The sequence below is a fragment of the Aethalodelphis obliquidens genome, unplaced genomic scaffold (genome assembly GCF_003676395.1).
Source record: "Aethalodelphis obliquidens isolate GAN/ISIS:26980383/991018 unplaced genomic scaffold, ASM367639v1 scaffold27, whole genome shotgun sequence".
NCBI classification, from domain to species: domain Eukaryota; kingdom Metazoa; phylum Chordata; class Mammalia; order Artiodactyla; family Delphinidae; genus Aethalodelphis; species Aethalodelphis obliquidens.
In genome coordinates this window covers 5,561,924-5,583,893 of record NW_020837971.1, presented here as the reverse complement: position 1 = coordinate 5,583,893, position 21,970 = coordinate 5,561,924, and the positions used below count along the sequence as shown (strand labels likewise).

General features: G+C 41.0%; 2 protein-coding genes across 3 annotated transcripts in view; one reads left to right on the top strand and one right to left on the bottom strand.

Annotated features, from left to right (window-relative positions):
- ARMC10 (armadillo repeat containing 10) overlaps window positions 1-7,272 on the bottom strand; it is a 36,549-nt gene extending 29,277 nt beyond the window's left edge. For both annotated transcript variants that reach the window (XM_027123835.1, XM_027123836.1), the window contains exon 1: window positions 6,651-7,272. In XM_027123835.1, coding sequence (XP_026979636.1) covers window positions 6,651-7,257 — 607 coding nt within the window. In that variant the 5' untranslated portion in view covers window positions 7,258-7,272. The remainder of the gene's footprint in view (window positions 1-6,650) is intronic.
- The window catches only part of FBXL13 (F-box and leucine rich repeat protein 13), a 183,410-nt gene continuing 168,695 nt past the window's right edge, over window positions 7,256-21,970 (top strand). Inside the window, 1 exon segment of the mRNA XM_027123825.1 lies at window positions 7,256-7,330. Coding sequence (XP_026979626.1) covers window positions 7,256-7,330 — 75 coding nt within the window.

Genomic DNA, 21,970 nt, shown 5'->3' with positions numbered 1-21,970 from the left:
GACAATATGGTACTGGCACAAAAACAGATACATAGATCAATGGAACAAGATAGAAACCCCAGAGATAAACCCACGCACCTATGGTCAACTAATCTATGACAAAGGAGGCAAGGATATACAATGGAGAAAAGACAGTCTCTTCAGTAAGTGGTGCTGGGAAAACCGGACAGCTACATGTAAAAGAATGAAATTAGAACACTCACTAACACCATACACAAAAATAAACTCAAAATGGATTCGAGACCTAAATGTAAGACCAGACGCTATAAAACTCTTAGAGGAAAACATAGGAAGAACACTCTTTGACATAAATCACAGCAAGATCTTTTTTGATCCACCTCCTAGAGTAATGGAAATAAAAACAAAAATAAACAAATGGGACCTAATGAAACTTCAAAGCTTTTGCACAGCAAAGGAAACCATAAACAAGACAAAAAGACAACCCTCAGAATGGGAGAAAATATTTGCAAACAAATCAATGGACAAAGGATTCATCTCCAAAATATATAAACAGCTCATGCAGCTCAATATCAAAAAAACAAACAACCCAATCCAAAAATGGGCAGAAGACATAAATAGACATTTCTCCAAAGAAGATATACAGACTGCCAACAAACACATGAAAGGATGCTCAACATCACTAATTATTAGAGAAATGCAAATCAAGCCTACAATGAGGTATCACCTCACACCAGTTAGAATGGGCATCATCAGAAAATCTACAAACAACAAATGCTGGAGAGGTTGCAGAGAAAATGGAACGCTCTTGCACTGTTGGTGGGAATGTAAATTGATACAGCCACTATGGAGAACAGTATAGAGGTTCCTTAAAAAACTAAAAATAGAATTCCTATATGATCCAGCAATCCCACTACTGGGCATATACCCAGAGCAAACCATAATCCAGAAAGACACATGCACTCCAATGTTCACTGCAGCACTATTTACAATAGCCAGGTCATGGAAGCAACCTAAATGTCCATTGACAGACAAATGGATAAAGAAGATGTGGTACATATATACAATGGAATATTACTCAGCTATAAACAGGAATGAAACTGAGTCATTTGTTGAGACGTGGACGGATCTAGCGAGTGTCATACAGAGTTAAGTAAGTCAGAAAGAGAAAAACAAATATCGTATATTAATGCATGTATGTGGAAACCTAGAAAAGTGGTACGGATGAGCCAGTTTTCAGAGCAGAAGTTGAGACACAGATGTAGAGAACAGACACGTGGACACCAAGGGGGGAAAACCGTGGTGGGGTAGGGACGGTGGTGTGCTGAATTGGGCGATTGGGTTTGACATGTGTACACTGATGTCTATAAAATCGATGACTAATAAGAACCTGCAGTATAAAAAAACAAACAAAACAACTAAACTTTCCTTGGGTTATTTTTATGGAAATATGTTAATATAAATGTTTCAGACATTACATGAAATTTCTAAAAATCTTGTATGTTCTGGTATTATAAGTCATAATTCTAGTTATTACTTTAAAATGTATATCTCAGAAATAACTAAATTTCCTTGTCAATTGCATTATTATGAACTTTCATCAAATCCTTAACCGTGGTCATTTTTAAGTCTTTTGTCATTTACAGACAGTTCTGGGTGTACTCTGATGCTTTTGCAAATATGTTCCTATAAAAGGGTTTCATCTTCAAGGAATTCATGGAAAAGACAAGTACAGGTTTCTGGTAACTGACTATACTGCTGAACTGAATGAATAAGCATTTTCAGAACTCTAATGGAAAACTGATGAACTCATAAAGTGCTAACAAAAGATCAAGATGAAAAAAAATTGATTACAGGGGACTGAGTGAACTGATGAGGATGATTATAATTTTTGTGACCTTCTGTTTGAATAAAAAAAAAAATCCCACAAGGACTCAAAGGCAAAAAATATACAAATCAATTTTCACTGCAAAGTAAAGGAGCTATTACAGTGGAGGATTACTGGAGTGAATGTCAATATTATGACATAGTGTGAGTGTGTTTCGTGTTTGGTAATTGCAATCATTGTTGCTTTTGTTGTGGTCATCCATTTACAATGCTTGGTGTCAGTCTATTTATCTCTCGTAAAAATAAAATACTGTGTGTGTGTGTGTGTGTGTGTGTGTGTGTGTGTGTGTGTGTGTGTGAAAAACAAAACAAAACAAAAAAACCAAAATAATAAAATATTAAAAAAAAAAACAAAAACAGAATACTCTACCCAGCAAGGCTCTCATTCGGATTTGACAGAGAAATCAAAAATGTTTACAGACAAGCAAAAGTTAAGGGAATTCAGCATCACCAAACCAGCTTTACAACAAATGCTAAAGGAACTTGTCTAGGCAAAAAAGAAAAGCCCAAAACTAAAAACAAGAAAATTATGAATGGGTAAAGCTCACTGGTAAAGGCAAACATACAGTAAAGTTAGGAAATCATCCACACACAAATATCAAAACCATCAACTGTGAGGAGAGTAGAAATGCAGGACATTGGAAATGTATTTGAGATTAAGAGACCAGCAACTCAAAACTATCTTGTTTATATATATATGTACTGCTATATCAAAACCTCATGGATGGTAACTGCAAACCAAAAATCCACAACAGAAACTCACATGCTTCCTGATTTCAAACTATATTATAGTAATCAAAACAGTATGGTATCGGCACAAAGACAGACACATAGATGAGTGGAATAGAACAGACAGCCCAGAAATAAACCCACACACATGATCAATTAATTTATGACAAAGGAGCCAGGACTATACAATAGGGAAAGAAGAGTCTCATTAATAAATGGTGTTGGAAAAACTGGACAGCTACATGCCAAAGAATCAAACCAGTTCATCTGTACCATTTTTCTACAGATGAACCAGTCTGCAAGGCAGAAATAAAGACAGAGATGTAGAGAACAAACGTATGGACACCAAGGGGGGAAAGCAGTGGATGGTGGTGGGATGAATTGGGAGATTGGGATTGACATATATACACTAATATGTATAAAACAGGTAACTAATAAGAACCTGCTGTATAAAAAATAAAATAAAATTCACACACAAAAAAGAAGGAAACCGAACCACTATCTCACACAATACACAAAAATCAACTCATAAAGGATTAAAGTCTTAAATATAAGACCTGAAAACTAGGGGCTTCCCTGGTGGCTCAGTGGTCAAGAATCTGCCTGCCAATGCAAGGGACACGGGTTCGAGCCCTGGTCCGGGAAGATCCCACATGCCGCGGAGCAACTAAGCCCGTGCGCCACAACTACTAAGCCTGCGCTCTAGAGCCCGCGGGCCACAACTACTGAAGCCCCTGCGCCTAGAGCCCATGCTCCGCAACGAGAAGCCACCGCAGTGAGAAGCCCGCGCACAACAACAAAGAGTAGCCCCCGCTTGGCGCAACTAGAGAAAAGCCCACATGCAGCAAGAAAGACCCAAAAGCAGCCAATAAATAAATAAATAATAAATTCTTAAAAAAAAGACCTGAAACCTAAAACTCCTAAAAAAAAATAGATGGTAAGCTCCTTGACATGGGTCTTGACATGATTTTTTGGATTTGACCAAAAGCAAAAGCAACAAAAGCAAAATAAACAAGTGGAACTACATGAAAAAATCTTCTGTACAGCAAAGTAAGCCATCAACAAAATAAAAAGGCAACCCATGAAATGGGAGAAAGTATTTGTAAATCATTTACCTGATAAATGGTTACTATCTAAAATATATTTAAAAACTCAAGCAACTCAATAGGAAAAAAAAAAAGAAACAATCTAGTTATAAAATGGGCAGAGGCTCTGTATGAACCTTTCCCCAAAGACATTCAAATGGCCAACAAGTACATGAAAAGGGGCTCAACATCACTAATCTTCAGGGAAATGCAAACCAAAACCACAATTAGCTATCACCTCACACCTGTTAGAATGGCTATCCTCAAAAAGACAATAGATAACAAGTGTTGGTTAGGATGTAGAGAAAAGGGAACCCTTGTGCACTGTTGGTGGGGATGTAAATTTCCAATCACTATGGAAAATATGGAGGTTCCTCAAAAAATTAAAAATAGAACTACCAGGGACTTCCCAGCAGTCTAGTGATTTAAGACTTCACCTTCCAATGCAGGGGGTGCAGGTTCAATCCCTGGTCAGGGAGCTAAGATCCCACAGGCCTCGTGGCCAAAAAACCAAAACATAAAACAGAAGCAATATTGTAACAATTCAATAAAGACTAAAAATGGTCCACATCAAAAAAAAACTTTAAAAAAAATTCTAAAAAAACAGAACTACCGCATGATCTAGCAATTCCACTTCGTGATTCCACGAAATCACCACCTTGAAAAGATACTTGCACCACCATGTTCACTGAAGCATTATTTACAATAGCCAAGACATGGAAACAACCTAAGTGTCAATCGATGGATGAATGTATAAATAAAACGTGATAACACACACACACACACACTCACTCACACTCACACTCACACATACATACAATCGAATGTTATTCAGCCATAAAAAAGAAGGAAATCCTGCCATTTGTGACAACATGGATGGATCCTGAGGGCATGATGTCCAGAGAAATAAGTCAGACGATGAAAGACAAATACACAATGATCTCACTTTTATGTGGAATCTAAAAAACTCAACTCATAGAAACAGAGTGTCATGGTGGTTGCCAGGGGCTGGGGGCTGAAGGAAATGGGAAGATCTGGGTCAAAGGGTACAAACTTTCAGTTATAAGGGCAATGAGTACTAGGAGTGTAAAGTACAGCTTGGTGACTATAGTTAACAATACTGTATTGTATACTTGAAAGTTGCTAAGACAGTAGACCTTAAAAGTTCTCATCACAAGAAAACTTGTGGTGATGGATGTCAACTAACCTTACTATGGTGATCATTTTGCAATATATACAAATGTCAAACCATTATGTTGTACACCTAAAACTAATACAGTGTTTATCTCAATTTAAAAAAAATAGATCACCTTCCAAAACATAAGGGTGATGCTGACAAAATGGGTATTTCTTGAGTCTTCTTCAAAGAAAAAAGTGTAGCTTCAGGTAGTGGCTGTGAGCAACGTATTTTGTAAGTTGCCTGGCCAAGGTACTGGTGATTTTGGGGGGGTAGTAAGACTTTGTCAGTGTTCATCATGTTGAGTAAGTGTAAGTGAGAAGGTATCTGAGTTCGGGTCACCTGACTACTTATACAAAAATATCTCTGACACAAAGACAACAAAGTAGGTTTTGGAAGTAAAGGTAAGTCCAAATCTGTTTTAAAATGAATTTTTTCCCCCTTGTGCCAAAAGGGAAAGAAACCTTTCACCCACTCCCTTTTCTGAGAACATTTCCTTGAGCAAACTAGTAATTGTAAATCCTTTGTCTGTCCCTTTGATATAAATATACATCTTTTTAAAAGCTAAGTAAGCCTCTTGCCGGTTTAAAACCCAAGAAAATCTTTCTTAGCGTCTTTGGTGTCATCTGAAGTGTAAACATCAAGGAAGATGGAGTCCCCATCTCCTTGTCTCTGGGTGAGTCAGAGCTCGGTTCTTGGCTCTGTGTTGTAACTACGCGGTTATCATAGATACTGAGAAGTCTTATTTTTCTTCTACATAACGGCTATTAGCTAACACAAATACCACCCCAACTACCTGTGAATTTAGAATGAACTACGTGTAGCAAATGGTTCTGTCAAGTCCTCTTAAGGACAAATTACTGTTTATCTTGACGGCATGTACTTAATATGAAAGAGGTTACAGGTTATCTCTGGTTGGATACATAAAGGGGTGAGAATTCTGTCTTTGCAATCCCATTAGCAGATTGCCCGTGATGGGCGTAGCAACCTGGTTTAATGCTTATTCTCTAATAAAGCTATTTAGTTCTTTCCTACATTTGTAGAGAGGAATTTCTTGGTTGGCAGGAGATTTTATTTTTAATTATTTCTGTAACAGCTTTCATGACCTGAAATACCCCCTAGAACATTCAACAAGTTGTTAGAATCCTGAATGCAGCAATCAATTTTTGGACCGAAACCTCACCATGCACTTGTCCGCCAGGAGGGTGTCCTCCATGCAGACAACTGTTCTAATTTGATATACATAGCTATATCTGTATCTCCAGGATCTCGCATACTTTGTGTGTGTGTGTGTGTGTATATATATATATATATATATATATATATGTATATATATATAGACCACGGCGACTTCAAAGTACCTCCCCTCAGAACTGCCCCTCTGGCGTCCCTTCTTCCAGGCTACCTGCACGCAGAATTTCATCTATCGCCCCAGAATCCCCCTGGTAACACAAAGGCCGGGAGCAAGCTTTAACGTTGAGAGGCAATCAACACGCTTTTGAGAAACTGTTCTCAGCTGTGACGCCAGACTCAGACAAGAAAGTCTGGGCAATTTTTCATCCCGGAATTTTGAACAAAGAAATGGAGGCGGGGAACCAGCTCTGAACCCTACACTCACCCAATCACGTGGAAGACCCGTCTTTTGCACCTGGGCTTCCCGACTTTGCCCTTCTCATCAGCCTCCCTCCCTGGCTGGGCTCCTTATTTACTCCCAGCACTGGAAAGCCACGAGCACCTGTGGCGTCTTCAACCCCCACTCTGGGAAAGCCACAGTCCCCGTCCCCGCCCACCTGCCAGGCACCCCGTGGCCTCACCTGCAGACCGCGAGGGGCGCAGCCGTAGCCCGGGGACGCCTCGCCGCCGGCCCCGCGTCAGCCTGTAGAAGCAGTAGCAGGCGCCGGCCGCTAGGACCAGGCCCGCCGCCACCCAGCCCACATCCCGGGCGCCGCCCATGCTGCCGCTGGGGCCACGCGCAGCGCTGGGCCTGGCGCAGGATGGTCCGAAGCCAGAGGGTGCTGCCGCCGTCCGGGTTCTAGCCGACGGAGAAAGGAAATGGGCGACTGAGCTCCGCCTCTCGGAAACCGCCCTGTCGGCCCGGACGCGTCCCGGCGGCTTCCTCGAGTCCGGGCGGGGCGCGGGTGAAGGAGAGCGGGACTCGGTGAAAAGCTGCAATGACTGAACGCCCCAAGAGCACACACCAGGGACCGCCCCCAGGCCGGCCCGAGATTCACCTCCCTCCCGGCAGTCCTCGGCACCACGGTGGGCGCTCGCGGCAACGCAGCGCCTAGCCCCTCCCCTCCACGCAGCGTGGTTGCCGGGGCAACGCCGAGACGCGCCAGCCCCTAGCCAGGCGCGGCTCCTGCTGCGCGGGGCGTGAAGCGCAGGCTGGAAGCGCAGAGTTTCAGCAGGGCCTCTGGTCATGGCCTCGCTGCACCTTGCCAGACCCAGGCTGAGGAACTACTTCAAGGAGAAATACATTCCTCAGGTCTGCGAGGTACTGGAGCCAAGTGCGCCGGAGTTAGAAGAGAAAGGAATTGGAAGAGATTTCCCAGAGGAGGGACTGGGGTTTGGTGGAGAGAGGGAGTGGAGGTTCAGAGGAGCGAAAAGGAAACGATGAAGTCACATTTGGGCAGGTCGGCGGTCTGGGCTGAACATACCGATCAGAGTTGAAGACAGAGGGGTGACAGTGGCTGAAAGGGGGGAATGGGTGACATCTCCCAGAGAGAAGGAACAAAGGCCTCGGGACAGAAACCCCAAACTCCAACTTTTAAGGTTTGGACAAGAGGAGCCTGAAGACTAGAGGAGTGAGAATGAAGTGCTGTGGAGACAGAGAAGGAAAAGCAGGAGAGTGTGGCTTTATGAAGAGAGTGGGCAATAGTGTCAACTAAGATAAGGACCTGAAAAGGTGTAGTGGATTTGACCCAAGGTGAGTTTGGGTTTTCAGTAGAGCGATGAAGGCAGAAAATAGATTTAAGTTGGCTGAGGAGTGGAAGCTGAGACCTTTAGATGGAAGGTAGTTAGCCCTTTGTGAAGGGAAGGACCGCACAACCAGGACTTAAACACGGGAGGAAGGACTGTCCTCACCCACCCGCCTTGTAACAGGAGGGAAGGAGGACAAGAGGTGGATAGGTTTTGTAGGTTTGGGGATAGGAAGTCAAGAACGTTCTCTTCTGGTGACTTCCATTTTCTCTGCTAATATTAGGTGAAATATTTGCCAAGAATGGTATGTTTGGGTGGGGATGGAGGGTGCAGAAGAGGTTTTGAGTAGTTAAGTTATGCAGAGAAGGAGGGAGAGTTAGAAGTCTAGGGAAGGAAAGAGAAAGAGAGCCAGGCAGTGTTGAGAGCCCAGCTTGGGGTAGTAACTCTCCTACGCAGGTGGGAGGGCAATTCAGTATAGCTCCTCCTTTTTGGATGGTAATTTAGAAATATGTATTAAAATGTTAAATATGAATACCCTTTGACCAAGCATTTCCACTTCTGAGGATCCACTTTAGAGACATATTTGCACATGTAACCAGAAGGATGTACAAATATTTTCATTATAACATTGTTCATAGTGAAAATGGTTATTACCTAAGTGTAAGTAAGGGAATGGGATATTATGTAGAATAAAATATACCTGTACCTTCTGAGAAGAAGGGCTCTCCGTGACATATTAAATTTTAAAAAGAAAAGAAAAAAATGCAAATTGCTTAACAAAGTGTACTACAATCTAGCTACCTATCTGATTTCATATATGTATGTATATGTGTATATATGTGTGTTTATATGTATATATATGTACATGCATATATATCTATATTTAAGACAATAATACATGCATAAAACATATGGCAAACTTAACAGCAATGTTTTGGGGAATGGTTTTAGGAGAGAACTCTCATCTTTTACTCCATATACATTGTTTTAATTTTTTTATGATGAGTTTCATTCATGTTTTACCTCTGTACAATTATATTTGAAAATGTGTAGAGAGCATGGTACTCATCTTCCCAGTTATATGATTTTCTCAAGCAGCACTCAGTAAATCAGATGCAGGTACACAAATAAGAGTTGACTTCATCCAGGATAGGAGTTTGCCAGACATATATAATGGAAGGGCAATGGTGAGGGAGCTAAGCTTTTGAGAGTGCCTGAACTGATGGGCAAGGACTCTAAGGACTGGGTGGGAAATGAGAACAAGACATAATACTGATATGTGGGTAGAAAGTAGAAGTTTGTAAGAGGGGAATGAAGAGGGGTAGAGGGAGTAATTGAGTGAGGGAACTGGAAAATAGGAGATGGGGGTCAGAAAGTGGAATGTTTGTATAGTTCTCTCTCAGTATCTTCATCTTTTTGTTTTATTAGACCTTTTTCTTGGTCAGATATATTAACACATGACTTCAGGGCTTCCCTGGTGGCACAGTGGTTGAGAATCTGCCTGCCAATGCAGGGAACACGGGTTCGAGCCCTGGTCTGGGAAGATCCCACATGCTGTGGAGCACCTGGGCCCGTGAGCCACAACTACTGAGCCTGCACGTCTGGAGCCTGTGCTCCGCAACAAGAGAGGCTGCGATAGTGAGAGGCCCGCGCACCGCGATGAAGAGTGGCCCCCGCTTGCCGCAACTAGAGAAAGCCCTCGCACAGAAACGAAGACCCAACACAGCCATAAATAAATAAAAATAACACATGACTTCATAGTGCAAAATTCCAAACTTATAAAAAGGAAATGGACTTAGTTTCCAAGGGGAGAACCTGAAAAATCTGTGGATCATCAATTTTCCCTCTTTGAAACCATTTTTGTACTATCATATCAATACAAGTAGGCCTGGAGGCGTGAAACTATCCTGGGGAGAAAGAGCCTCCTCAAAGGACCTAATACAGTTGTCCCTCAGTATCCTCAGGGTTGGTTCCAGGACCCGCCATGCATACTAAAATCTGTGCATGCTCAAGGACCTTGTATAAAATGGCATAGTATTTGCATACATACATCCCACTGTATAAATCACCTCTAAATAAATCATCTCTAGATCACTTATAGTACCTAATCCAATGTAAATGCTATGTAAATAGTTGCCTGCACACAGTGAACTCTTTTGCTTTTTGAAACAATGGAATTTTTCCCCAAACATTTTGGATCCACATTTGGTTGAATCCATGAATGAAGAACCTGCAGATACAGAGGGCTATTTAAGATTCAGGATAAAGCCATTCTGAGTGATGACTCAGTCCAAGTTGGCCGTGGCGCAGGTAGCACAACTGGACTCAAGTTGAGGGTCAGGGAACATCAGGGAAGTAGTAACCTCTCCTTGCCTTGCTCTCCACTTGCCATAACACTACATGGCTGCAGGAGGCATCCCTGGTTCCCCCTCTGGATGAGAGCACCTCTTCCTCACCAGCCTACCATACTGTTTTGCCCCTAGAGAAAAGAGGCCCTTAGAAGTGCTCCCCATTGCCTAAGACGATATTCTTCCGAGGAGTCCTTCACTCACCTCTGCTACCACGTTACCAGCAGGTGCAAGAGAGCCTCACACACCCACCTTAACCTGGTTACCTGCTTCCCCTAAGAGACTATCAGGCTGAATCCCATTGTGTCTCATATCCCTGTACATCTATTCGCCTGACCCAATTTTCCATGCCTAGCACTCTTCTAAAACCCATCTTCTGCAAGTTTTGGAATCCATCATCTTTCATCACAGATTTCTATGTATATTTAACCTCTTCTGAACTCCACCTACCTGTCCTGAATAAAACCTGGCTGTCTACGTAGGATATCATTTCCCTGCCAACTTTTGAATAGAGGCTGATTTTTTTTTTTCAATCCTGCTTGATTCACTGGGCTTACTGAATCTGTTGATTGATATTTTTCATCTGTTTTAGAAAATTCTTGGTCATTTTCAAATTCTGCTTCTACCTAATTCTCTCTTCTCCCTCTGGGACTCCGATCATAAATATGTTAGCTTTTTTTTTTTTTTTTTTTTTTTTTTTTTTCCTTCTATCCTTTTTTTTTTTTTTTTTTTTTTTTTTTTTTTAACTTAGTCCTACATGCCTATGCCTCTTTGGCTCTCTTCTGTTTTTTCCCCATTCTCTTTTGTGTGCTTAAGTTTGGATATTTTTCATTGATTGTCTTCACGTTTACAGATTCTGTTTTATGCTGAGTCTCATCTACTGTTAAATACATCAAATGAATCAAATGAGTTCTTAATTTCAGATGGTATATTTTTCAGTTCTAGAATGTCCATTTGATTTTTTTATACATTCCAATTAATATTCTGCATCTTTTCATCCATTTTGTCTATCATTTCCTGTTTTCTTTAACATGTTATTATTAATTTAAAACCATTGTCTGTTAATATGAATAACTTTGAATTAAATTATTAGAATTTAGTTATTAGAATAGAATAAATGTTCTTTACTCAACTTACTGGTGTGATTTCTGTCTCCTGGCTGGACGCTGACTGATACAGAAGGCTTAAGTGGAACGCTACACAGGGGACTTTCTGGGGAGTTGGAAAATGACTGAGGTGTAGGTGTATCCATTGTCAGAATTATACAGCTAGGATTTGTGTTGAATTCATGTAAACTTTACCTAAAAAAATTATAATTGAGAACAGGTGGAAAAATGGGTGAATATATAGATAATACAAAGATCACAGAATGGTGATAATTGTTGAAACTGGGTGATGGGCACATAGGGGTTCATTATACTATTGTTTACTTTATATACGTTTGAAGTTTTCCATAATAAAAAGTTAAAATAAATGATAGTCATGGCTGCTCATAATGTATGTAGCTAGGGATGGATGAAATGACAGGCTTGATTTGGCTGTGCAGTCATTTTCTGTTAGCTTGCTGTATCAATTATTCATTTATGTGTAACACAACTGCAAAACTTCATGGCCTAAAACAACATGACTCATTTAGTCTGCTCAAAAGTCTGAAATTCTTGCAAGGTTTTTTAGGGAGAGCTTGTCTCTGCTCCATGTGGTACCATCCAGGGTGGATCAGCAGAGGGTTAAAGATCCACTTTTAAGACGGTTCACTCACATGCCTCGCAAGTTGGTGTCAGATGTTGGCTGGGAGTTCAGTTAGGTCTGTGAACCAGGAGGCTTGGTTCCTCCATATGGGCCTCTCCATGGGCTGCTTGGACTTCCTCACAGTATGGTGGCTGAGTTCTAAGTGCAGGTATCCCCAGAGAGAACTAGGTAGAAGTTATATCACCATTTATGACCTAGGCTTGGAAGTGAACATAACATTATTTTCACCTAGATTCAAGAGGAGGGAACATATACCCCACTTCTTGATGGGAAGTGTATCAAAGTCACATTGCAAAAAGAGCTCATGGGATGGGATATATTGTTATGGCCATTTAAGGAAATACAATCAGCTATATACCTGGCTTGTTCATTCAAGGGGAATCTGGGATCAAGTTGGATCTCAAAGTATTATCCGAACGAACAAGATGTGGATCACAACACTATCACCCAGTAAGTGGGTCTCAATTCTTCTATAAATATCCCTTCTTTCTTTTCTATGTTCCCCAGGAGCAGATGTATACTGGACATTAACAAGTTGCCTACACAACATCTACTTCCCTCTTCCTAATATTTCTAACACTCTTATTCCATAAACTACCTCTTCCCCATATAGCCCATATGCTTCAGGGAAACTGACTATCCCTATCTCTGGGGTTGGACCCTGATTGGCTTATGACAACCAGCGCATTCAAGTTCCCTGGCCACAATGTTTGTGACCATGACGGGTGGTGGTGAGGATCGTGGGAGAGGGCAAGATGTGACCTAAACCAGTTTAGATCAGGTTGCTTGGTTGGAATGCTGGGACAGAGATATAGCATCTCTGGATGTTTGTGGGGAAGCATGTAGCCCTGGGAGCCATTGCCAATTCTCCTGTGTCCACAAGGAAAGATGGTTTTAGGGTGAGCGGATTCTGAAGAAGGTAGAGTCGGGAAATGGAAAGAAATCAGGCCTCTAGTGACATCAGTTAGTCACTGGGTTAAATTCATCCAAAGCATGATCTACCTTTAGAATTTCTAGTGTAGGAGCCAATAAACTCCATGTTTAGTTAAGGTTTATTACTTGAACCCTAAAATGTGTGAAGCAATACAAGGGGATTATCTATTATTACGAGATTGCCTAGGTTTGATTCTTGGCTTTGCCAATTACTAATTGTGTGACTTTGAGCAAGTTTCTAAATCTCTCTGCCTCAGTTTTCTGTGTAGTGAGATTCCAGATGGATGAGAGACAGGCCTTTAGTTTCTAGAGTGGGAGAAAGCAATTGTGAATGGGAAGAACGGGAAAAGAAAATCACAAAGTGTGTCCTGAGGCAAATCAGGTTCTGGAAAGAATACATGGGAAAGGTGAGGATCTGGAAATGGAGTCCTTTATACTATTCACTCTCACATATCCCTTGGAAAGCCTTTGTGGGCTTCTAGAGGTTTGCACACCAGCTTAAAATCTGCTGGATTTTATGTTCAATTCAAGTTAGGTTTTTTTTTTTAACAACAGATTAGGCTCTGGACACCAGCCAGCCCTTTTTTCTTGGAGGGGATGGCAAGAGTGGTCAGCTAAGAAGGGTACATTTGACCATTTCATCAGCAAGCATTTGCCGGGCATCTACCATGTGCTAGTAGAAAACAGATTCAACCATTTGCAGCTATGACTCTGAAGCTGTCTCTAGCTCAAACTTTCTCCTGAGTGCTCTGTGCATTATCCCTTTGGGTGTCCTACAGACACATTAAAGAAGTGAAAAGAAATAGGCGAAGTTAATTTTAACAAGAGATTTTCTACCAACCAATCTATCCAGGCTATAATCATTTCAACATGGACTCAATATAAAATCATATTAAGTCTTCAGAATTGAGTGTGAATTTTACACTTGCAGCACATCTCAGTTTGGACTAGCCACATCTGAAGTGCTCAATAGCCACATGAAACTGGTAGCTGCCATATTAGTGCAGGTCTGGAATGCATTAACATATTTAAAAAGCCAGAGAAAATTACCTTTGACCCAGATATGATCATTGTGTCTTTGAGAAGGTTGTTGTTTTCACAGGCACCAAGCTTCTGGAACTTCAGGAAGAGTCTGAGTGGCACAGGGAGGGTGGAGCGGCTGTCTAGTCAGGTTGGTCACCTGCAATCAGTGTCACACATGGGACAGTTGTTCTCACATGCACCGAAATAAATTGATACCTATTTTCAAATCTTCAGGAATCACAGTGATTAGTTTCATATTGTGAAAAATGAACAAAGTGATATGAACATGCTATAGACTGAACATTTATGTCTCCCCAAAATTCATATGTTAAAACCCAATCTCCAGTGTGATGGTATTAGGAGGTGGGGCCTTTGGGAGGTGATTAGGTCATGAGGGTGGAGCCCTCATAGACGGGGTTAGAATACTTACGATGAAGACTCCAGAGAGCTCCATTGCTCCTTTCATCATGTAAAGGCACTGTCAGAAGATGGCCATCTATGAACCAGGAAGTGGTGCTCACCAGACACAGAATCTTCCTGCACTTTGATCTTGGACTTCCCAGTCTCTAGAACTGTGAGAAATAAGTTTCTGTTGTTTCTTAGTCCCCCAGTCTATGGTGTTCTGTAATAGGAGTCCAAGTGGACTAAGACAGAGAGTAAGTCATGGACTAACTGCTGCCATGGCTTGTCTCAAACCACAAAACCTTTTAAATCCTTAGCTGAGAAAGACTCCAGGGGAGACTTCGGGAGACATGAGTAGAGATTCAACAGGCGGCCCTGCTATCTTTCTGAATTCTACCATCCCTTTGAGATTCTCTCTTTGGTTACTGTTATATCTTGCATCCTTATCTAAATAAAGCCTGTCCCCAAAAATGACATATCGAATGTATAGAAAATCATAGATGGCTAGTATCTTGGTTGGCTTGGACTGCTATAATAAAATACCATAGACTGGGTGGCTTAAATAACAAAAATTTATTTTCTCAGTTCTGGAGGCTGCAAGTCTAAGATCAGGGTGCCAGCATGGCTGAGCTCTGTTGATGGCTCCCTTCCTAGCTTGCAGATGGCTGCCTTCTCACTGTGTCCTCACTTGGCAGAGAAAGAAAGAGAGCAAGCTGTCTGGTGTCTCTTTATATGAGGGTGCTAATCCCATCGTGAGGATCCTACCCTCATGACCTCATCTAAACCTAATTATCTCCCAAAGGCCCCATCTCCAAATACCATCACATTGGGGAATAGAGTTTCAAAATATGAATTTTTTTAAAATAAATTTATTTAGTTATTTCTGGCTGCATTTGGTCTTCGTTGCTGCATGCAGGCTTTCTGTAGTTGCAGCGAACGGGGGCTACTCTTTATTGCAGTGGCTTCTCTTGCTGTGGAGCATGGGCTCTAGGCATGCCGGCTTCAGTAGTTGTGGCTCATGGGCTAAGTAGTTGTGGCTCACGGGCTCTAGAGCACAGGCTCAGTAGTAGTGGCGCACGGGCTCAGTTGCTCCATGGCATGTGGGATCTTCCCAGACCACGGCTTGAACCCGTGTCCCCTGCACTGGCAGGTGGATTCTTAACCACTGAGCCACGAGGGAAGCCCCTCAATATATGAATTTTGCAGGGACACAGTTCAGTCTATAGCAGCTAGTAAATGTAAGAAAACTAATTTAACTGCACTGAAAAAATGAAATGTAGATGAAAATGAATTATTTTCATCAAATCAACAAATATAAAAATGTTTTAATTCTCAGTGTTGGCAAGGTGAATGGGACACTCCCATTGGCTATCAATGAAAGTATAAACTGATAATATCTTTTTAGAAAAGCAATTTTGAGAAATGTATGAAGATCTTCAAAATACACATTTTGATTCTATTTCTAAGGAAATAGAGGTGAAGATATGTACATTTCATCATTAGTAGTGATAATATGTATATCATATAATTTTTAATAAAGGGAAAAAGTTAAAAACACCTAAATGTCCAGCCATTTATAAATTGTAAACATTTATGGTATAATTTTATGCAATAGGTTATCAACCAACCTCAATACATGATGTTTTGAAGAATTTTTGGTGGCATGGAAAAATGTTCGCAATGTAATAACTAGCCAGGAATAAAAAAAAGGTATATGTAGGTACTTCCCTGGTGGCACAGTGGTTAAGAATCCTCCTGCCAAAGCAGGGGACACGGGTTCGAACCCTCGTCCAGGAAGATCCTACATGCCGCGGAGCAACTAAGCCCGTGCGCCACAACTACTGAGCCTGCGCTCTAGAGCCCACGAGCCACAACTACTGAGCCCGCATGCCGCAGCTACTGAAGCTGGCGTGCCTAGAGCCCATGCTCTACAACAAAGAGAAGCCACTGCAATGAGAAGCCCATGCACTGCGATGAAGAGTAGCCCCCGCTCACCACAACTAGAGAAAGCCCGCACACAGCAGCAAAGACCCAACGCAGCCAAAAATAAAATAAATAAATTTATTTAAAAAAAAAACTGTAGTATGATCCTAATTTTAATTTTGTAAAAATATATGTATTGAGGAAAGACTGAAATTAAAATTTTTATTAGAGGCTATTTCTGGTTGTCAGGATGATGGTTGCTTTTTATTTTCTTTGTATTTTTTTTCAACTTTCCAAATTACATAGAACATATATATTTTTATAATCAGAAAAAGTTCATATATTTAAACAAAATAATGAAAACAGGCTTATGTGTAGGGAAAAGTGCCTCCTTTTTTGCTTTCCCATACTATCATCAAGTGAAATTTATTGATGGAGAATTAGAAAAAAAACATACAAAGAAAGCACAGGAAGCATAAAAACACTCATTGCTGGCAAGTGCCGGTTTCTCAGTCTAGGAAACCAGCTGGCTGGCCAGTTTGCAGGCCTGAGTCTGGTCTCCCTGGGATGAGAGCCCTTTTCCTCTGGCTGCTGTGCCAGCTGAGGTCTCCTGGACACCCTCTTTCCTAGATGGGTCAGCCTCTTTTCCTGCTTACGATGGCACTTCCATAAAATCTTCTCACTCTGCTTTCACGTACGCCTGTGTGTGACTAATTGCATACTGATAGATTTCCAAAGTTTTTTTTTCTTTTTTAGCAGAATCCCAGGGTTCTAAGGATGCCTATGGGGGATGCTCTAGAGGTTAAGAAAGGATCTAGATTATATTTGGGGATTCCCATGAGTTTGGGTTTTTTTTAAGATTTTTTTTTTTCTGATTTAAAAAACAAAATTTGAAACCACTGTGATCAGTCACAGGAAATAATCTCTTCCTTCATGGTTCATGTCCTCCATGTTGCAGCAAGTGAGTAGACCTCATAGACCATCAGCACCTAGCACAGTGTCATGCAACCTAGGTGTATTATTTATACAACAGATATAAACATAGAGACAGTTTTTTAGACCTTGGAGTCAAGTATTGTTTTAAACTTTAATTTTAGATTTGAAAAAAAAAGTGAACTAAATGATCAAAGATTTGGGCAATAAATTATTTACTTTCTATATATTCTAAGATTTGGCAAAAGTATATTTCAGAAATTCAAAGTTTTTTAAAAAAACTATCTACATGTAGACACTGAGAGCCTGCGCCTCGATACAGTTGTGGGGAAACTGAATATTGCCTTCTAATTCTTCACTCTCACTATATTCATTGTTTCTCTCTCTGAGAACTCTGAAATACTCATCCCACCACCGTTGGAATCTCCTTCCTTGGAGATATTCCTTCCAAAAGACATCTATATTTTAAAAGCTATCACTAAGCTAGGAGTCCATACAATGAAGCCCTATTGGTAGAATATCAAACAGTAAGTTATCAGAAGTATTTAGAAATCTGTTTCTCTTTCAATTTTCTACATACTAGGCAGAAGTCAGCACACTGTCTACAAACAAGGCCTGCCCCATAGGGACCAAAGATGGGCAAGATCTTAAGGGTATAATGTCTACAAAACTCTTTAGCCCCTACATATAAAGATTGCATCTGCGAGTGTGAGAAAGTGTTAGCTCAGGTTTTGGTTTAACAACTAGGAAAGATTAAAGGAGTTTGCAAAACTAGATCTGCCCAGCAGAGGGCATGTTTAAGTTACAAACCATGATCTTTATGCAAAGTTTTCTATTTTTAGAAATTAATAAATAAATACATGTTTTTAAAAATTCTTATGCAGTTTTTATGCTTTGTGTTTCTTTCATGATTAAGTTTCCAATCTGTATTTTAAAAAAACATATTTATTTCTAAATCACATAGACTCTACTATCAGCAGTATTTTTAGAGACTAATAGCTGCAAATACTTGCCAGAAATGCAAGAATCAGGAATTACTAAATATATGAGCAAGAGACCACAAGCTTATGTAGATGAGAAGGAACTGGTCACACTAACTCATTTTGCTGGACCCTGGGACTAGAAGGTTGTGGCTTCCCCTGAGAGCAGTTATGTTTGCTGTGTTCCCTTAGCCCAGCCAGCCAGTTTATAGATGCAGTTCCAGAGGAAAACCCATGGTACACTTAAACAACCCAAAGGCATATGACAACCCAAAGGCTTATTATTTCTTCAGTAACAATTCACCTACTCATCTAGGGATTACATGGCTGGTGACCACCTCCCTGTTGGGCCAGGCACAATCCCACAGGTATTAGGATCCTGCTTTTACTGTCTTGCTCTCACTTCATAGAGACCTCGTCTCCTCTCCTGTCCAGTCTGCCTTAAAACCCCTCAAGTTCTGGCCTTGGGGGCATCTTCCTGTCCCTGGGGTCCCTCCTTATTGGCTAAATCCAGTTGATCCCTTTCGATAATCTTCAATATGTTTTTAGTTATAGAGTTTCTAAAATAAAAATTTGGCACCCTCTATTTAAATGTTGACAAGACACAGAACCCCCTTTATTTACAAATTTTTAACTTACTAACCTCCATAGAAAAACATTAAGACACTCCTAGAACTACAGTATGCCAACACCGTCTCTACTACAGATGGGGATGGTGAGCATTTCTGAGATGGCACTTTGGACTTGTTTTGGGGGTTGGAGGGTAGGGAGGTTGAAGGGACTTTGGACAATGTTTAGAAACTTAAGTCTCTTCCTAAGTAAAGGGGTTTCTGTAACTATATGGTGCTGACATTGCAATTTTAAAAGCAATCTCATCTGGGAAAAAAACAAGGTGTAAACTATATGATTACCGTCTACTTGAAAGAAGAATGTGTTTGGGGGTTGGCATATGAATAAAATATTTTGGAAGAGATAACGTGAAAAAAAACCTCTCAAGTTCTGGAGAAAGATACACGTGCACACAATTTTGTTTGAGTGCATGGTATGGGCCAGGGGTGAGTCCGAGGTTTGTAGTTTAAAAACATGCTGGCTCTGTGAATCACTTGGCCCTTCTGCCTCATCTGTGAAATCCAGAAGCAAGAATATACCCTCTAAAAGTCGAGGTCAACCCTAGAGGGATCTTGGAAACACACTGAGCTGCGACTCTCTGCTGTATGGCCATCTGTGACCTTGGCCATGTGATTGATCTTGCAGGGGTTTGATCATGAATGACCTATTGTGTCTAGAGGAGGATCCAGTCCTGGGTCCCGGTATGGAATTCTGACGTCGTCACAGAGTGACTCTGCCTGCTTCTCTTTTACATTTATCCTCCATTCCAGCCAAACTGGTTTGTGCCCCTGAGGTTTTGTTCTTGCCAAGAGGAAGACCCTTGCCCTCTCCTTACTAGTTGAAAGTTTCTCCAACTGCTGAGGACCCCACAAGCATTTCGTAATCACTTTTATCTCTGCCCTCATGAAGCAATTATCTTCTATATTGCTATTTAGGCCCTTAGCATTTTTCCTATGTTTATCTGAGTATCTAAAAAGATAAACAAGACTTGCTCTCTCAAGTGTCTTATATCTACCCATAGTTCTAATATACAGTTCCTACCTTGCTATTTATATTTAAACTATCGTTCTATCAACTTCTCTCTCCTAACCATTTCTCTCTCCTAACCAAGACCAAATGCATTGGTCTTAATCTCTTCCAATAGACTTGGTATAAAGTCTCTCTTTCTCTGTCATTACACTGGCCTTTGAATGGTACAAGGGAATATTTAAAAATTTATTTTCTCTTTGTCCGAGTCTTTTCCTGTAATGGAAGTGATAATTAGCAGTGGAATGGTTTAAAAAATGATGATGGCTTGCTATTATTATTATCTATTGAGTACTTATTTTGTGCTAGAAAACAATTCAAAGTACTTTACATATATTAATTCATTTAATTATCATGATAGCCCTATGATATATATACCTTTATTATCCCATGTATGGTTAAGGAAACAGAAGCACAAGAGAAGTAGCTTGTTAGAGGTTACATACCAGAAAATTACAGATCCAGGAGTTAAACCCAGAGGACTCCATTCACTGCATCATCTTGCTTCTTGTAAGATGGGTAGTACTGAAAAGGAGTAGACACAACCGTCTTGGATAAACCCTTCTTTGTCCTCAGTACCCAGACATTTTTCAGAATATTTGAGAAATATTCTGGACTGAGATTAGGGAGGCAGAGGCAAAGAAAGTGGAGGATTGCACAATTGTTTTATGAATTTACAAGACTGAGAAAGCCAAGTAAGTCATGGTCTTTTTCTTGTCCTTGACCATGTAAGTTTTTACTAAGAAGGCTAGCAATAATAAAGCCCTACTCATCGTTTTTTGAGAGTCAAACATTCATTTTGCAGGCATCTTTGCATATTTTGTCTCTCCTTATAAAGACCAAGCTAATGGTTTTATAACAGAAAAAAAAATCTATTGATTAACTAACTATGCTTTCATATTTGCATGGAGCTATGCACTGTTCACACATTAAGATGTGAAACCCCAGGATATTTTATTTTGCCCAGTAGGAAACTATGAACAGTGAGATTTGTTATGCAAAAAGTGAACATTTGAACAATGCTAGTTCCATATGACTTTATTAGCACTCCATAGACTTATCCTTTCAACTTGATTTGATTTCTGCGGGATAACTTTTCAGGAAAAGTAGTTTTCTGATCTGTGGAGCTTGGAAATATAAAGAAATAAGCAACTTCTCATATTCATTTATCAGATCCCAATTTTCTCAATAATTTACTTTAAAGCTGAATTCCAGTAAGGCTTCAGTGTGATAGGAATCAACTGGGGAGACAATCAAAATGCAGGTTCCTAGACCTCATCCTCTGAGACCAATTCATTCCCCAGGTTATTCTGCTGCAGATGTCCTCTGGGTACCAGACTAGGATCAAGGGGAGAATGTGGAGTAGGGAGTAGAGAAACTCAGTACTATAGTGATTGAGGCACAGAAGGGCTAGAAAGCAGATGGGCTTTTCATCAGGGCTATTTAGGGAGCTGTCTGAAGTCTAGACTCCAAAGAATAGACAACTTCAGCCCTTAGGTAATAGAAGACTATTCAAATCCAGCTTGACAACTTTGGTGAGAACACTGATCTCCCGTATCACTATATTCTTTAGGTCTGGGGGAGAAGGAAATTAGTCTGCAGATGGCTGAGTGCTCACTGTAAGCAGCTGGGGTGGGGCTACATCGGAGGCAGAGCTGGGAAGGGAGAGACAACGAGGTCTTACCCTTTGGCCATAGCCCTAGGGGCTAGGTTCCCAGCCCGCAGGTTGCACACTAAGGTGGGGGGGAGGGGGGGGACATGGAGCTACTGCAAATGGGAAAATGTGTTGTGCAGGTTCAGTCAGGAGAATTATGCTCTTATGTGGAGGAACACTATGAGAACTGCTGAGAGTCTAAAACCCAGGACCCCCAGGCCTGGATCTGTTGACACTTGGCTCATGGAGGTAGGTGGGAAGAACTCTGCATGACTCAGAGGTGGAATTATTTTGTTCATGAGACAGAGGAGTAGGAAAAAAGCCAGCAAGAGGAGGCCCTATGTGGAGGAAGGGCCAAAGAGAGAGCCTCACCCGCTATACACACATACACATCCCCACACCTGTACCAGGAGACCCACCAGTGAACCAAAGAGAAATGTCTAAGCACTCCAGGTGGTTTCTGTGGGATGTGTGCTGTAACTCTTTTTCTCTGTCTCAAATGGAGAGGTATTCAATATATGACTCACCAATACATTTTTTTTTTTTTTTGGTTTTTTTTTTTTTTTTGGTTTTTTGGTTTTTTGCGTTACGCGGGCCTCTCCTGTTACGGAGCACATAATGTGTTTGTGTCTCCC